General features: G+C 40.6%; 1 protein-coding gene across 1 annotated transcript in view; it reads left to right on the plus strand.

The window, feature by feature from the left end:
• The first annotated feature begins 18,521 nt into the window (after positions 1-18,521).
• Positions 18,522-22,535, plus strand: part of FAT2 (FAT atypical cadherin 2) — a 69,735-nt gene continuing 65,721 nt past the window's right edge. The window contains exon 1 of the mRNA XM_018555586.1: positions 18,522-21,790. Coding sequence (XP_018411088.1) covers positions 18,532-21,790 — 3,259 coding nt within the window. The 5' untranslated portion in view covers positions 18,522-18,531. The remainder of the gene's footprint in view (positions 21,791-22,535) is intronic.

Consider the following 22,535-nt stretch of genomic DNA (forward strand, 5'->3'; position numbering starts at 1 on the left):
GGCTGCCCATAGACTGCCCTGTGTCAAAGGGCTCTAAGAAGCTCAATGAATGAAGCTGAGAGTTTCCACTTCATCAAATCTGTAACCAAAACACTTTTGCTGAAACTCCATGAAAGTGAAATCCATTGACATCTACCCATATAATTACTATAAGTACCCATATAGTTATCTAGCCAAATATAGCAGTTTTCATTTGCTAGTTTGCAAACTTGTAAACTTACTAAAGCAATGATCTAGAGAGGTAAAATAGATGATCCAAAGTGCGCTGCAGACTAACCCCTAGGGGTATGTTTAGTGGTAGGCTCCGATGCCTAGCCCAATACTTCCGGTATCAGGAAGTTGGGAAGAGACTCATTACATGCTGCCCGGCTTCCTGATTGGCCAGTAAGCCGGCTTAATGCTCCCTCGTCACTTGTGATGAGAGAGCATGGAGCCAGCTTCCCGGCCAATCAGGAAGCTGGGCAGCGTGTAATGACTCGCTGCCATGGCTTCCTGTTTGGTCGGGAAGCTGGCCAATCAGGAAGCTGGCGCAGTCTAATTGCGCACCTTTCTGTTTGCCGGGAAGCCGGCTCCATGCTTTCTCATCACCTAGTGACGAGAAGCATGGGGACGGCTTCCCTTCTAATCGGGAAGCTGGGTGGTGAGTCTTTACATGCCGCCTGGCTTCCTGGCTAATCAGGAAGCCAGGTGGTGAGTCATTACACACCACCTGGCTTCCATAATGGGACTTTTGGTATTCGGTATCGGCGAGTACAAAAAAAATTTATGGGTATTCGTACTCGATACCGAAATACCGGTATTGGTGCATCCCTACTTATTATTGCTGTTTTCTCCCTGTCTATTTATCCTGGTGACCACAGTGGAAAAATACAACATTTTGAGCTGTCAATAGAACAGGAATAGACAATTGGGGCAGGTAAGGTTACAACTATCTAAGAAAGAATTTATCTCACTTTGGAGAGGTTTCTGCTCATGTCCTGTTGTGTCTAGAGGACAGGAAGCAAAGGGAAATTTCAGTAATGGAACACCTAACAGGGATTTTAATCATTCCTAAAGCTGGCCATACACTTGATGAACGGGATGAAATTCATTCAGTGGGTGGCCCTGTTGGCACCTTTCAATCTGGCATCCATCGAAAATGAAAGGAGTCTGTCAGAACATTTTCAGGGGAACAGTGACAGCAGCCAATCACAAATCACAGCCAATCACAAACAGCCAGCAGGTGTATTGTTTAGCACAGATGGAGGAATCTGTTATATTTTTTTGTTCAGCCCACAGGTTGAACGGAAAAAAAATATAACATTGTTTACTGTATCCAAAAAATATTTAAAAAGTTTTGGGTTATAATTTAAGGTCTAACTTGGCATGATAGACCAGATTTTGCAACACGGAAATAAAAAGAAATATTAGTCATGATTTTTTAGACAAGAGGCAGATTTAATCAGGAAATTTGCTTTCAGTTCCCACCCTTCCCCTGCAGAAATAAAGATCTTTATTGATTTATGTCAGTGTACATTCGCAGCAAGTCTCCTGTAAGCTGCCACGTGCTGTAGAATTGGAGGTGTTTCAATTCCTGAGGGTCCATATTTGATTGTGCACCTTGCAAGGCAGAATTCAAACCTGTTTTCCAGGGAGCCGTGACTCTTTCAAAGCATTCTTTCTCAAATCAACAGTAATCTGCTTCTACTAATAAGGTAGTCACAATGTGGCCAAGTCATGAAAAAAAGTACAGGAGGGAGGGTCACTGTAAGAGGTAGAAGATTCTTCCATGTTGGGGCTATCTAAGTGGATCATCAATTCCTAACCCCTAATTGTTCCCCATCATAAATAGCATGAGAGTACAGCCTTAAGTGCCCAACAGTAATCTTTACAATACATTAGCAATAGCATATATTCCTTCTCACCTGAAGAATAAGTGGCAAGTACCTAGGTTGCTGTTTATCATAATGAAGTTGAGTTGGAGCACAGGGGAGGTAAACTCAAGAATAATGACTCCAGGTATAAAGCAGTTTTCCTATCTCTTAATGAAAGTGGACCCCTCAGTTCTTACCTGGAAATGCAATTACATATTTGTCCTTCTATGCAGAGATAATCTAGTAAATAAATAATTATCATGGGACAAACTGTGTATAACTGAGTCGTCTGCTGGTTTGGGAAAGCCTTATTTGACAACCATTATGTTCACGGCACTAAATGTGCAGCCATGTACAAAACTTTTGAAGCCATGTACCTACCTAGCAGGGTCTAAAACTGTAAAATGCCATGGACGTATTTAACATACTGGTGACAATTTCTGGAAATTATTCTAATTGGGATATTGAGATTTTAAATGTGATGATCTTAAATGGAACTGCAGGCAACCAAATAAATAAGACAGGTGAAATAGACTGATGTGTATAGCGAAAACATTTATAAGTCTGTTATGTGTGTTATTCACAGCCCTGCAACACTGTACAGCCTAAAAGGTGACTACAGTATTTTTTGGTCCAGCTTCCTGGACCACTTATTGGTTGAACTCGATGGAGCCTGATTCAGCCTGACTAAAGCTGGCCATACACCTATAGATAATGTACAGATTTTCTATGGTCAGATGAAAGAAGTGCAACAGATTCCTCCATCCACACTAAACTGTGTGGATGGAGGAATCTCCCACTGGGCCAAGGAATTTTGAGAGCCAGCGGGGCCGACAAGCAGGATACTTAAGCTTGGTCCAGTGGGAGATTCCTCCATACACACAGTTTAGCGTAGATGGAGGAATCTGTTGCACTTTTTACATCTGACCATAGAAAATCCAGCTTAATGGCCAGCTTAACTAAGTAACTGCCTAGCTTATTGGACAGAGGGAGCAATGATTTACTGTCCACTGGTCAGGTAGAATACAGAAAGGCGACACTAAAAGCTGGGAAGCTGAACCAAGGAATAGTGGTTTCACCTACCTGGCTACACAGTGTTTCCCTTTCAGTCATCAGCAACCTCTATCTTTATGTCAGAATCCCTTCTGGGTAGTGTAAATGCTTTCAGCTATCTCATGTTCCCCATGTTCCTATTGGCTTATCACTATGATGGGTTGTCTCACTGACCAATAGAAATGTGCAAGGGGAAAAAAAGGGGCGCACAAGCTTTGGCAAAAGTGCCAACGTTTTCCCTGGCAGAACGAGTTGGAATTTGGCTTTTAGGGTTTTAAAGGATTCACTTCATACCAGTAGCAGTTTCTGTGATAACAGATCCCTTTTAATTCATGTTAGCAATTTATTATGAATACTCACTGAAAATACACGTTGATTGATGTTGCAGATGTAGCACGATGAGATAATCCAGCTATTCCTGCAAAAATACCATCTCACATCTGGGTCCAAAGAAGCAAATATACTTAGGTGTTTGTACTACTCAATAAACTATTTATTGCTACATAAATTCCTTTCTAAAATGGTAAAAATTGGGATTGTCCTGTCCAAACAGACACACGGCAAAATGGAAAAGAAAAATGGACTTTATGAATTCCCACTTACAGTAAATGTCACCAAGATGGATCTGTCAGCCATTCATACGCGGCACATTGTGGAAAGGGTGTTCCATTGAAGGAACACACCTGGCAGTCATAAGGAAGAAAACATTTCCATCACATTATACTGTGTTTGTTTAATAATATGAAGTATGTTTAATAGGTTTACAGACTTAATCCCACATGTGACTGTGAGTATATTAATGCTTAACCAACCAAATGAGTAATAAAAAATATTTGCCTATAAAGATTTTTTTCACAGACAGCACTGTATAGCTTTTAAGTGTCCCAGGTTAGATGGAACTGTCTACAATGGGTGGAACTTGACAAAGTGGGTTGGGTTGGTTTTAGCAGCTATTTCCAGATTTGGAGAGATGCTTTACATTTCCTAATAATTTGTGTGGGGGGGTTAAGAATATTCAAAATTAAAGAAATAGGTATCAAAAAATAATTGAAATGACGAGGATTTTTTGTACATTTTTCTCTTTTATTCTCTTTTATTGCGGACTAACAAATACAAATTTGAAACTAATTTTTTAGTAAATATAAAAATTGACTATGAATAGTTCCTGTATACCTATTACCTATTAACTTACCCAAAACCATTATAGATTTCCTTTAAAATTCACTCTTTACACAAATCAGTAGGTGACATAAAAGTAACATCAATGTGTGAAAAATGTTATTTATATCTTGCAAAAAAAATCCTAATGTGATCTAAAGCCTAGGCAGCGTAGATCACATGGTCTCTGGCTACACTCATCCCCATAGTTAGAGCCAACCTGTGACATTGAAACTGTCACAGGTTGGCTCTATTAATCAGGAAGTGAGCGAAAACATACTGGCGATCCGCTCACTTCCTGATCAAGGGGGCGGGCACAGCTGGCTCTGCCTGTAGATAGGCAGAGCCCGCTGTCAATCAGCCAGCTGGGTGGATCTCGGCAGTATTGGATCTCGGCAGGCAATAGCCCGCTATATACTGGGTTTTGGGTCAGGTAGGACACAGTATATGCAGGGGTGTCCCGAGGCCGGGTGTCACCAGGTCTACCCCGACCAGTCCTCGTCGTCGTGTGCGCGCGTGACGTCATCTCGCGCATGCGCAATGACGTCATCACGCATGCGCGGCCATCTGATTGACGCCTGCCGGCGGCCATCTTGGTGATGGACGCCGTCAGAAAGAGGAGGGGACGTTCACCCGGCGGGATGAGGTATGCCGCCGAGTCCCCTCCTCTCTCCTGACACTGTCGGGCTCTCGGTCCGTGACCGAGTGCCCGACTTTTTAGAGGGGGTGACACCAAAATGACTGTCAGTCATTTCGGTGTCACCCCTGCAATGGTGACATCTGGGTGAAGGCCGCACCCCCTTGTGACGCCACTGAGTATATGTCCTCCTATGGCCCATTGGAGAACTATGGGATAAAAAAAAGTTGCCCCATTGTTCTCCTTTAAAGATGTTTCACATTATTAGAGACTGCAACAAGTCTTGTTTTCAATCAGGCTCTGTCTGGGAAGCTTGCAGTGCTATCAGAATCAGCAAGGCACAAATGCATACGACTGCAAATTTTCCCTCACTTTCTGTCTGGTAAAACAGTTTGCATCATGTCATTTATGGGAAATCTCTCCATAAATGCCCAAAAAAGCAGTGCAAACCTTTAAAAGGTTCTTATACTTATCCACTCTATCCGAAACGACATAAAATATTTTGGCTGGAGATACACTTTAAATTCATGGGGGATCACAGATTGAGGTTGTATGTATTTAGATCAGTAACCAATGTGATGCTTTAGAATACCAGATCAGCCTGGCCACAGATGAACACAGATATCTAGAAGTGTTATCACATAATCAGTTTGTGCAGCCATTAACATGACTTTCTTCCTGGTAATGAAAGAATGTGACTTCACTTCATAAAACTGGAGTGATCACAGCATTTTATCTGTGTCAGCAACTATTATGCTGATAGACGCCTCCCTGAACTATGTCTGAGAACAAATGTGTCGTGTGAGAACAAATCAAAGAAAAATTGTGCCAAAAGTGACGGTCCCTTTAAGATGTTTGCCGTAAGGCAGTATGGTGATTCAGCGGTATTAGGCAGTTTTATTGTGTACGTGATTGAGGCTGTTTTCAATGTTCTAGAATATTTTTTGAGAGGAGAAGTTTGTACAATGGCGTCATTTTATTTAAAGTAAACATGTGCTTTGACCATGCAACAGATCCCCAGCAGCACATACTCACCTTTCCTCCTTTCCTTTGCTTTGGTTATGGGGAGCATGTTACCCACTTCCATTCCTGGTGCTTTGTGATTGGCTTAGTGTTGTCACATGGGGGCTTGTTCCCCTGTGTTACAAGTTGCGCTATAGAGCTATAGAGCTTCCTCTCCTTGCTTCTATTGGCTGAACATAGTGGGGAAGCAAGGGGTAGGTAGGTGCTGCTGGAGATGGGGAGGTTAAATCTGAATTCCCGGCAGAAAAAACCCCACAAATTAATCTAGCTCTGTATTATATTTTTGAATGGATCATTAAGTACATTTTATTAAAATCAAGCAGTGTGAGTATCTGAAGTTGAGATGGTACCAACCTCTTGCAATTACCTGTACAGCAGAGCTCAGGCTGTGAGAGAGAGAAGCAGCACGAAGAGCCAATTAGTTGTGCTTCAGTACTCATGTGCCAACAAGGAACATGCTTATAGGTTGAGAGAGCACAGTGACAGTCAGATAAGCTCATCAGTCTGCTGCTTCTCCTTTCACTGTTAAGTCACAGTCTGCAGGCGGGTACATGACAGCCTCTGCTCAGTGGAAGTGGGTTAAATTAAGCTGCTGGATGTCTTTTAGGGCTTGTTCACACCATGTCTGGACCAGATCTGCAAACACAGTGCTGTGCGTTTTTCTACACATTTTAGTGTGTTTTGGTGCATTTGTTTTAGCATAAAATAGGCTTTCAGGTGCAGCCCAGTGTCCCAGTGCATTTGCCTCCACTGCTGTTTTTTTATGCATTTACATGTGTTTTGGTATGTTCCAGACCAAAACAAATAGTGCATGCAGCATTTTTTTCCCCATACCGGAACGGACTGCACTGGTGTGAACAGAGCCCAGAAATATCATAGCAATACATTAGGATGCATTTCAGGTGCAGACAAAAAATGTTCTGGTCCGGATCTGGTCCGGACTTGGTGTTAACAAGCCCTGAAAGCAGAAGACTGAGGACATCAAGTGGTGGAAAAGGGATTGTGAGCGTTGCAATGGGTTTTTCCTTTGACTGGAGTTCTGCTTAAATGCATTTACTTCACTATAAAGAAACAGGCTGTGGTAGGGACAAGACTTCTAAGAGTTATCTAACTGCAGAGGAGAAAAATCAGGTCTCATCCACTGTAAAGAGAAGGCTGTGTGGTACAACTGTGTTTATCTCAGACCTGAATAGAAATGATTATAAATCTTTCAGCAGATAAAGCGGCTCCCATATATCTATGTCATCTTTGTATTTAGCTGTATGGCTGGAAATCAGATTTAAAGCCTATCTCTGAAAAAAAAAACCTACCCTTGTACTGGGGCTCCCCCCACACTGCAAGGGTTACCTGCTTGAAGAAGAGGACTTTTATTTACCTGATCCCTGCTTCCTTGGCCCCCATGACTTCCCTCCATATTGGCTCATGGACTGTACCTTGGTGTCTTTTCATATAATGCAGGGCTATGAACCCTGCATTGGACATGATGACATCAGTGGGCCTTCGACTGCTGGAGCGAAAGGGGTAAGAGTGTTCGGGTGCCAGGCTTGGTGCCTGCAGAAGCGGGGAACAGATAAGGAAAATTACTTTACAAAGGTCCTCTAGACAAAAACGAGCAGTTAACCCTTGTGGGTCTAACCCCACAGCAAGGGTAGTTTTTTTTAAACTGTAGATAGGTTTGCTCTTCATGGGCAAAGAACTGATATGTGGTTAGCAAATGTATTTAGTATTTATAAATGCAAAACGTTCCGCTAACATTAGTGATCACATTAGTGGAGCAATCCCTTGATCTTCACTGACACCCCCGGTGTTTATTTATAAGATACTGTGACTAAACGGCCTACACGGCACATAGAACAGATCTGTCATCTAAGCTTTGTGATGGAAATCGTGCAGACAGAAGTAGTCCCTGCATTTTTCTCCTCCGGGCAGACCCCTACGTCTAACGTGAAAAGCATCAACCTGCATGGCAGAGGTCACAGAGTCAAGGAAGCCAGACAAAATGGCTGTTTACGTGTCCCAGCGTGTAGGATACCGCTTCACGCCAATCTTCTGCCTCTTCATGTCAACAAAACAAAACAGGGCACCCTAGTGACAACACTGCATTCATTAGAGCCACTGGAAACCTGTTGGTTTGTCAGTTAACATAATAGCCATTCCATTGCTGGTGTATCATGTATTAAGATTGTCAACTACCATCAGTCTTTTTTTCTTCTGGGCACTTCCCTGAGGGCTCCTCAGAAGAGGGTTAGAGACTTGGCTCTTGGAGCTTCACATGTCATTTCTGTCAGGATACTTGTGTTGTTGACCTATGTCAGTTTGGAAAATGAATATCTGCCATTCTCCATAACGTAAAGCTGATATGGTGACAATTTAATGTACTATTTTTATTACAGCAAAACCTTTTACTTTGGGACTGCAGCAAAACATATAGGGGAGGATGAGCACCTACGCCAGATTGTAATTAGGATAGTAAATTAATAGTGCTAGAACCCTGAGGTTTATTTATATATTTATTTTGTATTATTGTCATCATCCAATAGTCTGCTGGTAGTGTAAATACACTGGGGGGAATTCATGAAAACCGGAGCAAATGGAATCTGCTGCAGCTGCCCATGGCAACCAATCAGCTTCTATCTTTCATTTTCAAAGCTTAACTAAACAAACTCAAGAGAGGAGCTGATTGGTTGCTATGGGAAACTGCTCTAGATTCTGTCTGCTCCACTTTTGATAATTTCCTCCCAGAGAATCTAAATATTTGGCTTTTGCACGCCTGGATGTTTCCACGGTCAACCTGGGCTTTGATATGGATGAATGCATCTAGAATTAAACCGCCATACCATGATATTCAGGTCCAAATACAAGTTTATTCCAATGACTGTTAATAAATCCAACACGTTTAGAAACAGTGGGGGGAATTTATCAAATTGCAACCGTTTTAGCCTCTCAGATCATTTTTGTATGTGCAAATCTCTCTTTTAACATGTGCCCCTGTTTTGACCTGAGTTTGCACTACTTTTTCAATTGCATGTGTTTTGCACCTGTTTTGACCAGAGCTTGCACTACTTTTTCAACTGCACATTTTTTTCAACTGTTTAACACCTGTTTGCATCTGCACTTGTCCTGCGGGTATCTGATACTGGAGGATCACCTAAGAAAACAATCGCAACTTAAGAAGTCCCCATGACCACTTCTTCAAGAAGCTTTTCAAGAAGACAGTTAAGCTTTTTGCCTGAAGTTACGAGTCTTCTTTCCTGGAGTCTATGAAACCTCATTTATGAACAACATTACACTAGCATCATAAATTCGGCGCAAAGTGCATCAAATATATTCAGTGCAAGTTCAAACACTCGCAATGGCTATGATAAATTCCCCCCAGTGTATGTGAGCTCATAATAATCAATATTTCGTTTGGTGTTAATAAAGAGTGACATGGTTTATAAGGTTGAAAAGAAGGCACAGGTCCATCTAGTTCAACCTATATATGTACAGTTTGTGTTTGTCTGTGTGTACATGGCCATACCCCTGTATGTTTTGTGAACTGAGATACTCATCGAAATGTTTTTTAAAACTTTCTACACTCTCAGCTGATATCACCAGAGGCGTATTTAGAAAAAAGTGCACCCCTGGTGTCCCGCCCAGCTCCTGGCAACCAGTGATGTCAGGAGCGTGTCTCAGAGTGTCAGAGTGTCTCAAGCTCTTAGCAACCTGGGACACTCCAGCTGGTGTCCTGCCCACATACACATCGCTCTGGTTGCTAAGAGCTGGGTGGATAGATGTGTATGGCCCTTAGACATCCCCCAGCCTAGCTTTTAGCAACCTGGGATGCTCTGGCCAGTGTCGCACCCAGCTCCTGGCAACCAGTGATATCACTAGTTGCCAGGAGCTGGGTGTGATGCGGGCACGGAGATGTGTATGAGAGAGGGGTGGGGAGAGACAAAAAGTCAGCTGTCTCCATTGGTCAGCTCCAGAATTGCTCCCGTAATGGACTACAATCTCACATTTAGTTAGCTAATTTGTATTAAAGTTATTGTCTATTATCATGGGAGTAAGCATGGAGCGGTGGATACTTTACAACGCACACAGGGACCATGGGGAACAAAAGTAGCCACTCCCCAGAAGGAAGGACAGTGTCAGCATGAATTCAGAGATTATTTGAGGATCTACAGCCTAGTCATACACAAATAAGATACATTTTTGTTAATAGTTAAGGTACTTGAATGTATTTTTCAGATTTGAATCCTGTTTTGTGTCACTTTAACCCTTTCGCTGCCAAGCCCTCCGGAACATTTTTCAAATCAGCTGGCCAAGCCATTTTTGAATTTTCTGCAATTTTTTCCTATTGGTTTGATCCTGCACTATAACATATCTATAAAGCCATAGCTTTATCCTTATGTCCAGCAAAGCAGAAATAAGTCCTTGACTACAAGGAACAACATAGGGTTATGACTGTGAGGATTGGGTCTTATTTTAGGTTAATCTCGGGCAAGTCTCTAAATCATACTTAAAATACTTCTTTGTACATACAGTACATGATTGCTCACAATTGTCGAATTAATGTAGGTGTCACCCTGTCGTTATCATGTGACTCAGATGAGAAAATGCATCCTTATGCAAGCTCCTCTGAATGCGAATATCATTGAATTCTTTGGTGTCACAGATAATTGCGGTGGAATGAAAAATAATGATGCAGAACTGCGTAATTTGCAGTGAGCTTCTACTATAATCATACGATCTTCTTCATGTACTCCAAAGGAAGGTACAGGCCAAGAATCGGTGGTGCGCTTTTGTTTGAACTATAGCAAAGGTGCTGTGTTGCCCAAGCCAGCCAATAATTGGGTTGCTTAATTTTCTAGGTCTGTACTTTAAACTGCCAGGAAAACTATGACTGGCTGTGGGAAATACCACCCTCATTGTATTTTTCCACTAGTTTTTTGAATAGCAGCATGCAGCTGGTGCTCTCACAAACTACCGAATTCAAATAAACCCAGGTATGCAATTGTCTGAAAGGCAAACATCGCAAAACGTACACCTGAGGAAGAAACTCTTATTTAGTTTGTTTTAAAAAAGAACTCCGGGAATTTAAAAAAACGTACCCATGCATTGGCGCTAACAGATACAATCACTTGATCCTCGGTCCAACTGGACTGGTAGACCGGTCACTGCAGCCTCTTCTCCCCTGGACTCCAGCAGTCTAAGGACCACTGACAGCATCACTACTAATAAAGGCCCATTGACTTGCACTGGGCGTGAGGACGCCGAGGGACATTGCACAGCGTGATTTATGGGGGAAGATTACTGACCACTCATCAGGATCAGGTAAGCAATACAGCTTTATTTGACTCCCCTAAACAAAATGAGCACTGAACCCTTGCAGTGCAGGGGTAACCCCACTGCCAGGGTACGTTTTTTAATTTCCTGGAGTCCTTCTTGAAAGCTGAACTCCTGGCATAAAAACATATTTTAAAAAAATATTCCCCAATAGCATATAATAGATATAAATCCACTTTGTGTGCACCAAATGTCCTTACAAACTTAGATGGTACCTTGTACACAGTAGTGATGACATCAGCACTGTGCTGCACATAGCCTGTGGACAGAGAGGAGCTGTGGGTGGGGCCTTGCAGGCTCCACCCACTGCAGGCTTTCTGCAGAAAATGACAGAGAGGGCAGATACAAGACCAGCCACCCTGCACAAGCAGAGAGAGCAGCAGTGGCTGGTCTTCAAATGGAAGAAATACACAAAGTGCACTAAGATTCAAGTACGAATACAAATGGCTTTCGTATTTAGACAAAATTTGCTTGTCCCAGAGCTCAACTCCGGGTACAATAAACTCACCAGGGTTATAGCAGTTCTATATTGCTTTGCATTAGAAGTAACCCCTGTCGTGCAGGCTTTCCTCCGAATCCATCAAATCCATTTACTGGATTTAGAAGAAAGGGATATATACAGTAACTTCTATAACCCTGGTAAGTTTAGTGTGGTCGGAGTTGGGCTTTAAAGTCAAAGTGCCAGTTTTTAAAAAATTAATCTTCTAAAAAAGTCACATTAATAATTAATGAATTAATTTTCTCCCGAGAAGTGATCATAGTGTAACAAGTTACATAACTCACAGATTAAGATGAAGGCATGATGGAAAATATAAAAGGGCCATCTTCCCAAAACTAATTTCAACTATGGGTGGATATTGATGTGTTCAATCACTGAGTGGCCCCTTATGTCTCTTGGAAATTCTAGTAGTTAGTCCCCAGCTCTTGCCATCTACTATACCACTTATGTCTTGCACCCTCTGATAACGGAGGTATCACTTTTCCTGTTGAATTTTTCTCTTTTCACACCGTCAACAAAACCACTATGGTTGAACCCCTTTTCACAGGAATATACCATTCCTGAGTAAAATGTTCATACTAAGGTTTATAGACTACTGAATTCATAGATATTTGAAATATAAATTCAGGCCAGAAAAAGGCTGCCATTCAGGTATAGGTAGATTTGAGATTGAAGTGCTACACCACGAGTTTATAGTCCAGATACAAGTTTATTCCAATATAAAATCAGGTGGAGGACTGTACAAGAAAGCCATTGTGTTTCGGGGGCCACCTCCTTCATCGGGACATTTCCAGGGAAAATACTTGTTTTTTCTCTGGGAAAGCCGTGATTAAGGGGGTGAGTTTTGGCCCCCAAAAGACATTGGCTATCTTCTATAGGCTTTTACCTGATATTACTTAGTAATAAACAAATGTCTAGACTATAAACTCGTTGTGTGGTGCTTCAAGTTTAGATCTACCTATTCTTTTTACAAACCAAGGTGAATGTGAGAATCCGTTGGTGGGTAAAAGCCGCCCAACCGGCCTCCAGACACCCTACACAAATACCACATCATTACTAATGGATAATAACACCAAAAGAATAATTCCAGGTTTCCAGCTCTACCCATCCATCTCCCAAGCTCTATCTATGTAGGTAAGAGGTACAATGTCATGCCTTGCGATTTACAAAATGGGGGACACCTTTTAGTACAAAGCATGTGGTCTTAAGGCACATCCCTGGTTACATGAGACACAGAGAATGAATATGAAACAAAATTATTAGCTAAAGTGCTTTTTTGAGTTTCTTACAATTTCTTTATACTGGCCTTTCAAAACAACAAAGGGCAATATAAAAATAGGATGGAATGTTAGGTGTACCAAAACAGTTATGGTAGTTAATTGATGCATTTTTTGGTGGTCTACCAAAAAGAGAGACAACTGAGGAGAAATGAGATGCAGAGGGTTTCAAAAGAGGGACAATCCCTCCACAGTTAGGAGCTATGCACTTACATACTGCAATGCTGACAGTGTAATTCTCGCTAAGGTAGCATCATCTAGATACACCACCCATGGCAGACTCTCCTGTCAATGGTGAGCAGGATGTTTTGGGAAACCCTACCCGAGTGTCTGCTGGTAGCAGTCACATAATTAGCTGCCTTGTGATGTCTGGGCTGGTGGGCAGTGTGTAAAAGACAAACATGCAGCACACGTCTGTGAGCAGCCAAGTGAAGTGTGTCATTGCTGACTGGCTTAACACGTCCTTTCATTTCATGACTGGTTGGCTGATTCCCCCAACACCCTGAGTGACAAGAGAAGCATATAGCCTTATTATTAGGTCAACTCCCTGTTTCATAATGATGAAATACTTACAGGCCCTCTGGAATTATCATTATCGTTCACTTATATGGTGATAGCTCCCCTTTATAGCTCTTCACAGAGAACTATTCATAAGAAGTAAGGAACATTTTGAGAATTCTTCACCTATGCCCTAACTACGATGATTGAATCAGAATCCAGAATGAAAAGGTTGACTTTCTTACCTTCATAATTAACCTGTGCTTTGCACATCCAAGGGAACGCAACAGGTTCAGCCCCTGCCTGCTGCTAGTCTACCTTTGCTGCCCCTCCACTGTTTGCCACAGGAGCAAAAAGGAGAAGATGCACTCTACTCTGGAGGTTGGGGACTCGCTCCATTTGACTGTTCTGTGTTCCTGAGCAGCAAATTACCAAGTACCAGTGTACTATCAAGAGAGAAGACTCTGCTGTGTCCACTGATGCTTCTGATTAACATCATCCCTACTACTGCCTTTCTTAGATGACAAAAGAAAAAGACTGACGTTGACAGGCTTCTGTTCACATGAAAACTGCTTCTCTCTCCATACAAGTCAATACGAATTCACCACTAGCACAAAACATGTTGCAGCAGCTTAGGAGGTTAAATATACCTGTCAATGAAGTGTGAATGATAGCAGACACGCCTCAAATAGATGTTAACTGTAAGCATGATTTGCCCATCAACACAAGCCCACAGCCTGTAGACTCTTAGTCACGTAAAAAAAAAAAAAAACTAAAGCTGTTAGGAAGTATAAATTATGCTTGACTTTTTTAGGTGACAGGGTCACATTAAGAGGAAACTACAATGATTTATAAATGTTAATGTTTTTGTAAAGTTTTAACAATTTCAAACTGATGTTTTAAACCTATACACGGTGCACCTATGATACAGGTCTCAGAGTCTTCTGGTTTTCTAATGAGAGGACACAGCAGAGGTTGCTTCCTTTCAGGCACTCCATCTCCGACTGAAACTTTCTAGGCATCTGAAAGGAGGGCAGAATGTGCTCTCACACATTAAGCACGTGAGCAATTGAGTTCTTGTGTGGAGCTTAAATAATCTTAATAATAATGATAATTACTATTATTATTATTATATTCGAAGATATGATTACATCTACAGTTATATGCAAGCTTTTTACAGTATGTGATATTGCTAATCACACAAGACAGATGTGTAATAAGAGAATGGCTTAGAACCGTTGGAAGCTGAATCCATGTTGAATATATTCATGCAGTAAAGTTAAATAAGGTAATATTTATAGAGAATCAATGTACTTAAATGTAACGTGCAAGACACAGTGAGTAGAGTAAATATCCCCATGTTTATATAAGAAGAGGAAGTCTGGTTTGATGGTATATACACCCATAAGATGGATGAAAGCATGTATCCATTGTTTGCTGTAGAGTTTTATAAATATCCAGCACTTTTCCCAGCCTAAGCATTGTACCCGTCGGCCTTCGGCAACATACAGTTGAGCTGTAATGGGTCTAAATCTGTGAATACTAATTATTGACTAAGAGATTTTGAAATTTAATAAAGGGCTGTGTCCAGGTTCAAGAAGTAAAAGCACTTTTCTACCTGACTACCTTGACCTTGTTCCTGTTTAAAGATATGATAGGCTTTCAGTACATAATGGCCTTAGTCAGCATTACTGTTCAATATTTGTTATTTCTTAGCCTTCGGCTTCAGAAGCTCAGTACAATACTGACATCCTTTTGCGCTTTGTGAATACTAACCCATCCAGTTTGATTACTGTTTTGCATAACGAAAGGAGCTGACAAAATAATAATTTGCACAACAATTAAATCCTCACATGAAAGGTAAAGAAGGATTGGTCTAAGAATCCCTTAAAGTAGCTCTACTGTCACCCCCAAAAAATGGAAGAGGTATTATACTTGCCTGTCCAGCAGCCCATGCCTCTTACCTTTGCTCCATCCAATGATTGCAACCTCCATCAGATTCTTGAGGTGGCTATACTCTATGTAAATTTTGGCTGGTTCTTGATGGACTGGATGAATTTCGCACGGTTGGTGCTTGTGTCGGCACCATTCCGCCCGGCATCCCTCGATCAGAAGATCAAAGGAGCCAGTTGGAAAATCTTTGGCCGGATGGTGCTTGCAGCTAATGAGTGGGTGCAACTGCCAGAATACAAAGCTCACAGCAGAAGATTCAGCCATCCATGCTGTTCAGCATAGATGGAGGAATGTGTTATATTTTTTCATTCAGCCCGCAGGTTGAACCAAAACATTTTTTTTACAGTGCATAGCCTTCTTTAGGCCTTCTTTAGCCTTCTTTAAGTATCTAATATTTCCAGAAGTGCTGTCCTGTAGTGAAATAGGGGGTCAGAGGTGGGATTTACAGCTCCTGGTGGGGGACACAGGCATATGACACTCCAGGAAGTGTTCCAGTAAGTGTTGAATGCTGAATAGCCTGGAGAAAACCAAACAGAGAACAGTTTGGGGCAATTCTATGGGCCAACAACAGAGTCTGGTTTACAAAAAGAACACATTCCAGTTAGTGCTATTGCAACAGAAGTAGCAAGGCTAAACCTGATATAATACAAGAATGCTTGTCTCTTTCTCCAATTTGCACCTCATTCTGATGGAACCATGATTATTGTGTGCCTTTCATTTATAGGACATTTTAATACTCAAAGGTTTCTTTTTATGTTTTAGGTATTAATTTACAAGATTTGTTTTACTATTAATGACGAAAAGAGATGCATTGAGTGTGCCTTGGCCCACGTTACATAGTTGCATAGTTACATAGTTACATAGTTATTCAGGTTGAAAAAAGACACTTTTCCATTGAGTTCAACATATGGAATAAATAAGTAAATATATAAATAAATACATAAATAAATATATTAAAAGCCTCCATATACAGAACCCTATACCTACAGCTGATCCAAAGGAAGGCAAAAAACCCCCTGTAAAACAATGATGGAGCTTCACTTTCTTCCTTTGTATACAGAGAGCTGAAGAAGGTATTTAATAGATTTGCCTTCTCATTGTCCCCAGAAGCAGAGACCGCGAGCCAGGCCTTCTCGTTCAACATCAGTACCTGACCTCACAAATGCGCTTCGTGAAGAATGTTCAAACATTCCCATAGACACACTCCTAAACCTTATGGACAGCCTTCCCAGAATAGTTGAAGCTGTTATTGCTGCAAAGGGTCGGCCAACTCAATATTGAACCCTACGGACTAAGACTGGGATCTCAAAGTTCATGTGCGTGTAAAGGCAGGCGTCCCAATACTTTTGGCAATATAGTGTATATACATATTCTGTATATTTGCAACCTGTCATTCATTTTGAATGTTCGCAATCTTGATTTTGTTTCTAAATATTTTGTTATATTCTTTTTCACTTTTAAATGAAGAAAGTGTTCCTTTATTTTTATATTCTTTTAAATGCCCTTTTCTTATTCTTTATGGCTTTTTGTAAAATTGAACCCAAGCTATATAGGTTTTACTTTCAGCCTTTTTAAACTTATTGCCCATGGAATATATTTTGCAGTGTGCTTGCAAACAGTCAATTTGAAATATTCCAATTTCTGTTCAGTATTCTTTGATGACAATATTGCCTCCCAATCTAAGTCTTGGAGAGTAGCCCTCAGCTTTGGAAAATGTTCTCTTATAAAATTAAGTGTTTTTATCCTTCCAATATGTGCTTACTGTTTACAACCTAAATTAAATGAAATCATGTTAAAGTGACATTAAACCCTCAGATTTTTTTACATAAAACAATACTGTAATGTGTGCCTTGCTCTAATCCATGGTTGTTTCCCTTCTCTTTGCTGCTCTTCCTTTTAAATCCGTATCTCTTCTCATGCTGGGCAGAACTTCTGTTTTGCAGCAGACTGCCTTGTCTCTGAAATGGATACATGGTGTCTGTGTGAAGGTTCACAACCTGAGCCAGCACTACAGGAAGAGGCACTCAGCTGCAAAGGGAAGTTCTCCACCAGCATGAGAAGAGATACAGATTTAAAAGGAAGAGCAGCAAAGAAAAGGGAAACAACCATGGATTACAGTAAGGCACACATTACAGTATTGGTTTATGTTAAAAAATCTGAGGGTTTAATGTCACTTTAAGGCCACGGCTACCCAGACTTACTTGTATATAAAATGTTTTAATGAGCTCCTCATTTAAGATTAACAGGTCCAGCAGATCATCATTTCTAGTTGGGACTTCTATCTACTATATTACTGTACCATAAAACTGTCAGTCAGTTTCAGGGTAGTGAAAATATCCCATTATTACCACTGTCAAACCCTTGCAGCCTCTTCTTCCTTATTAACATTGGGGCCTGTAACAAACTCCCAAAAAAATTACTTTGCAGTATGTACACTCATATGTAACTTCATCCATAATACCTCAGTACCATCATTCTCTCCATCAATAAGGTCCTCTTTCATATTCATTTTAGATCACTTTACACATAGAAACAGACAATGACACCTTTTCATTTTGCCCTGTCTCTCCGAGCAATATTAACAGCCTAATCAGAGAACAAAGCCAAGATTCAGTAATGCTAATTAAATTATAATACTCTTTGTGCACCAAAGTTTCTAACTTACCTACAGTATTTTGCTTGACTTTGCTTGACTTCTTGCATTGGTGAACAAACACTTTAATCCATATTTGCATTTTACACTTGAGTTTACTATTTTTCATAGTACAAATAATACTGTAAACATCAAAGTAACATTGAGATCTCCTTATCACCTGTTATTGCCCTGCCCCATCCTCCCACATTTCCACCCTGATTTAGTATCTGTCCACTGTCTGACAGGTCTGTACATTATATTCCAAATCCCCCCTCCTACTCAATCCTAGTTTAAATACTCCCCCAACCTTCCTGCAAACCTCTCCCCTAGCAGACACCCATCTGTTTAGACACAAACCATCTTAAGGTTGTACCCCAATGAAAAGTCAGAACAGTGCTTTAGAAATTCAAACCCTTCCCTCTTACACTAGATCTTTAGCCATGTATTTAGCTATGTGTTACATAAGGGCTTCCTTCGGAGGTTGACTTTTGACAATGAACAGTGTCTACCAACCATTGTTCTTTTAGATGTTGAATGTATATTTTGCTACTGATTTCATAGATTTTCTTAAGATTATAACATCTATTTTTTTCTTTTTTCTAGGGAGACATCAAACAATGGTTTGGTTCACCAACCAGCAAGTCCTGGGCATAGCCATATTGCTGCTGCAGTACACAAATTGCCAACAAAGTCAACACAATGAGGATTCTTTGTCTTTTAGCTTTACCCAGAGCATATATTATGCAACAGTTCATGAAAATTCTGCTCCTAAAACCTATATAGTAAGCCAGGAAAAAATGGGTGTTTACTTGAAAGATCCTCAATGGACGTTAAAGTATCGGATTGTGTCTGGTGACCCTACGGGGCTCTTTAAAATTGAGGAGGTTGTCATTGGAGATTTCTGCTTTTTAAGAATACGAATACGAAGTGGCAATACAGCTCTTTTGAATAGAGAAGTAAAAGATAATTACCAGCTGCTCATCCATGCTTCTGAGAAATCCTTGCATTATGAGCCACAGACTAAAGTTGTCATCCAAGTTTTGGACATAAATGATCTAAGACCTCTCTTTTCAACCACATCCTATAAGTTCACTGCCAGTGAAGATGCTCCTCTTAAAACAGTCCTTGGCAAAGTCAGTGCTACAGATGCTGACCAGGGCCAAAATGCTATGTTCTACTATACCTTTAACACCAAATCTCAATTATTTTGCATCCATCCAACAAGTGGCATAGTCATGTTGATTGGCCCACTTAACGCAACTCAAAAATCTGTGTACAATCTTGAAATTTTAGCAGTCGACCGCATGAGAAAAATTTCAGAGGGTAATGGATTTGGAAATGTGGCTTCTTTGGAGATCTCGGTGAAACCAGCCCTAAAAAAGCCTCCATTTATCTCCTCAGTAACAACAGCCATGGCAGATTCATCAGAAAGACTCCTTTATGCCACTGTAGTTATGGACTTGGCAGATCCATTGTGCAGCATTGACTCAGTGGAGATTGTAGATGGTGATCCAAATAGTTATTTTAAGGTTCTAAGATCTTACATGGGCAAAAATGAATTTACAGTAGTGTCTACAGCACAGATTAACTGGATGGAACACTCCCAGGGTTTCAATCTAAGTCTTCGGGCTAAAGACAAGAGCAATCCACCAATTTACTCCACTTTAAAAAATATCTACATTCCTCCATGGAAGTATGCTATGGCAAGATTTGAACAGGATGTTTATAAAGTGCAAATTAGTGAATGTGCCCCTCCTGGTAGTCATGTCTGCATTGTCAAAATAATTCCCACAGTTCCATCAGGGGGTTATTATTTAAAAACCTCTACTGACAAGTTCAGACTTATCACTAAAACTGGCTTGATTATGACCAGGAAGGCTATGGATGTAAAAGATCAGTCACAGTACCACTTGGAAATAACAGCACTTGATGGTCAGGTCTCTACCACTGTTATTGTTGACCTCATAGATTGCAATAATCATTCCCCAATGTTCCCTCTGTCTAAATATGAAGGAGCTTTTAATGAGAATATCCCTGTTGGAACAAACATTTTACAAGTACATGCCACAGATGCTGACCAGGCAGATAATGGTAAAATTACTTATAAATTAGTTGGTCACGAAAACAATCCTTTTGTCATTGATCGATTTACAGGGGTTATTACCAATGAAAGAGTTTTTGACTATGAGCTGAATCAGAGGTTATATAATCTAAAAGTTTGGGCTTCAGACTTGGGTGCACCTTTTCGAAGACAATCTGAAACATATGTAGCTCTTACACTCAACAATTTGAATGACAATGTTCCTGTTTTTGAAAGAATCAATTGCAACATAAGCATTCCAAGGGACATAAGTATTGGGGAGAAAGTGGCAGACCTTTCAGCAGTGGATATTGATGAGCTTCAGACTATACAGTATGAGATCCTTTCAGGCAATGAGCTACAAAAATTCAGGTTAGACCCTATTTCTGGAGATATTACAGTTAGAGGTGACATCTATGGTATGTCATCGTCTTCACCTTCTGTTTATTCCTTAGTTGTTACTGCTAGTGATGGAGAAAATAAAGCTGAACCCACTGTAGTCAGCATAAATATAATAAACAAAGGTTCACCCAAATCTGTACATTGTGAGGAGACAGGGGTGCTAAACAAAATAACAGAAAACATGATCAATTCCTTTAAGTTACAATCTCAGATTCAACTATTAGAGGAAGAAACATCTTTTAACACCCATCCAATAAATATTCATGCACCTCAATTCGATGACAACTTTCCCGTATCAATCGATGTGGCTGAGGACATTGTTGTCAACGTTTCCATTTCCCAACTGTCTGCCAGTGACCTCGATACTGGTTTCAATGGCAAACTAGTCTATGCAATATCTTCAGGAAGCGATGATGGTTGCTTTAATATTAATATGGAGACTGGGGAGTTGATTGTCTCTTCACCTTTAGATCATGAAACTGTTAGTTCGTATATCCTTAATATATCTGTTTATGACCTTGGAATACCTCAGAAGTCCTCTTGGAAGATTTTAGCAGTTAATATTTTGGATGTAAATGACAATGAACCAAAGTTTCCGCCTTCAGGATACTGTGTGCTTCTACGAGAGGATGCTAAGATAGGTAGTGTCGTCCTCAAAGTGAAAGCAGATGACTTTGACAAGGAAGACAATGGTAGGGTAAGGTATTCACTCCTAACTCCAACAGATGCATTTACAATTGATAGTTTCACAGGTGACTTAACAGTCAAGAGCATGTTGGACAGAGAGATGTTGTCAAAATATAAACTTAAAATAGAAGCTAGAGATCAACCCAAAAAAGGCAGGCAACTGTTCTCCTTCACTGACGTTGCCATAACTCTGGAAGACATCAATGACAATGCACCATATTGCCGGCCAGTAACAGCTAATGTGAAAATTGCGGAGGACATTCCTGTAGGAACTGTTTTATATTTTGTGGATGCCCAGGATTCTGACACAGGCCCAAATGGAGAAGTGTCCTACTCTCTGATTAATGATGAAAAAGGGACATTCCGTATTGAGAAATTAACAGGAGCTCTGATCCTAGAGAAAGAAATAGACTTTGAGACCAGGTCATTCTACAATCTGACCATAAGAGCATCGGATGCTGGCAGTCCATTTCCTCACTCTTCGGTGTGCCATGTGGAGGTGGTAGTTCTAGATGTAAATGAAAATCTCTATCCACCTTTATTTAAATCTTTTGTTTTTCATGGAACAGTACTAGAAAATGCACCAGCTGGAACTCTAGTGCTCTCTATCATGGCTCAGGACCAGGACAAAGGAAAGGATGGTGAAATACGATATTCTATTAAGGATGGAACAGACCTCTCAGCTTTTAGCATAGATGAAGAGACAGGTGGGCTATATTTTTTTTTGTTTGATATAAATTTAGTTCTTAGCATTAGGCTAGTCTAATGCTGTTTCTCCTTCAGTGTTCTATGCAGCTTGGAGAAGTATCTGCAATTGTATAAGTACATTAATATTACAGCACATCATTCCTAATTGTATTTACATATACAAAACAATCTAAAACACGGTCACTTACATACATGTAATCTGCTTGCATATACAGTTGTGTGAAAAAGTGTTGGCCCACTTCCTGATTTGTTATTGTTTTGCACGTTTGTCACACCTTAATGTTTCAGATCATCAAACAAATTTAAATATTAGTCAAAGATAACACAAGTAAACACAACATGCAGTTTTTAAAGGAAGGTTTTTATTATTAAGGGAAAACAAAATCCAAACCCACATGGCCCTCTGTGAAAAAGTATTTGCCCCCTAAACCTACCGTAATAACTGGTTGGGCCACCCTTAGCAGCAAGAACTGCAATCAAGCGTTTGCGATAACTTGCAATGAGTCTGTTACAACGCTGTGCAGGAATTTTGGTCCACTCATCTTTGCAGAATTGTTGTAATTCAGCCACATTGGAAGGTTTTCGAGCATGAACCGCCTTTTTAAGGTCATGCCAAAGCATCTCAATAGGATTCAGGTCAGGACTTTGACTATGCCACTCCCAAGTCTTCATTTTGTTTTTCTTCAGCCATTCAGAGGTGGACTTGCTGGTGTGTTTTGGATCATTGTCCTGCTGCAGAACCCA

Source organism: Nanorana parkeri, unplaced genomic scaffold (genome assembly GCF_000935625.1).
Source record: "Nanorana parkeri isolate BGI_ZX_2015 unplaced genomic scaffold, ASM93562v1 scaffold203, whole genome shotgun sequence".
In the NCBI taxonomy this organism is placed as follows: domain Eukaryota; kingdom Metazoa; phylum Chordata; class Amphibia; order Anura; family Dicroglossidae; genus Nanorana; species Nanorana parkeri.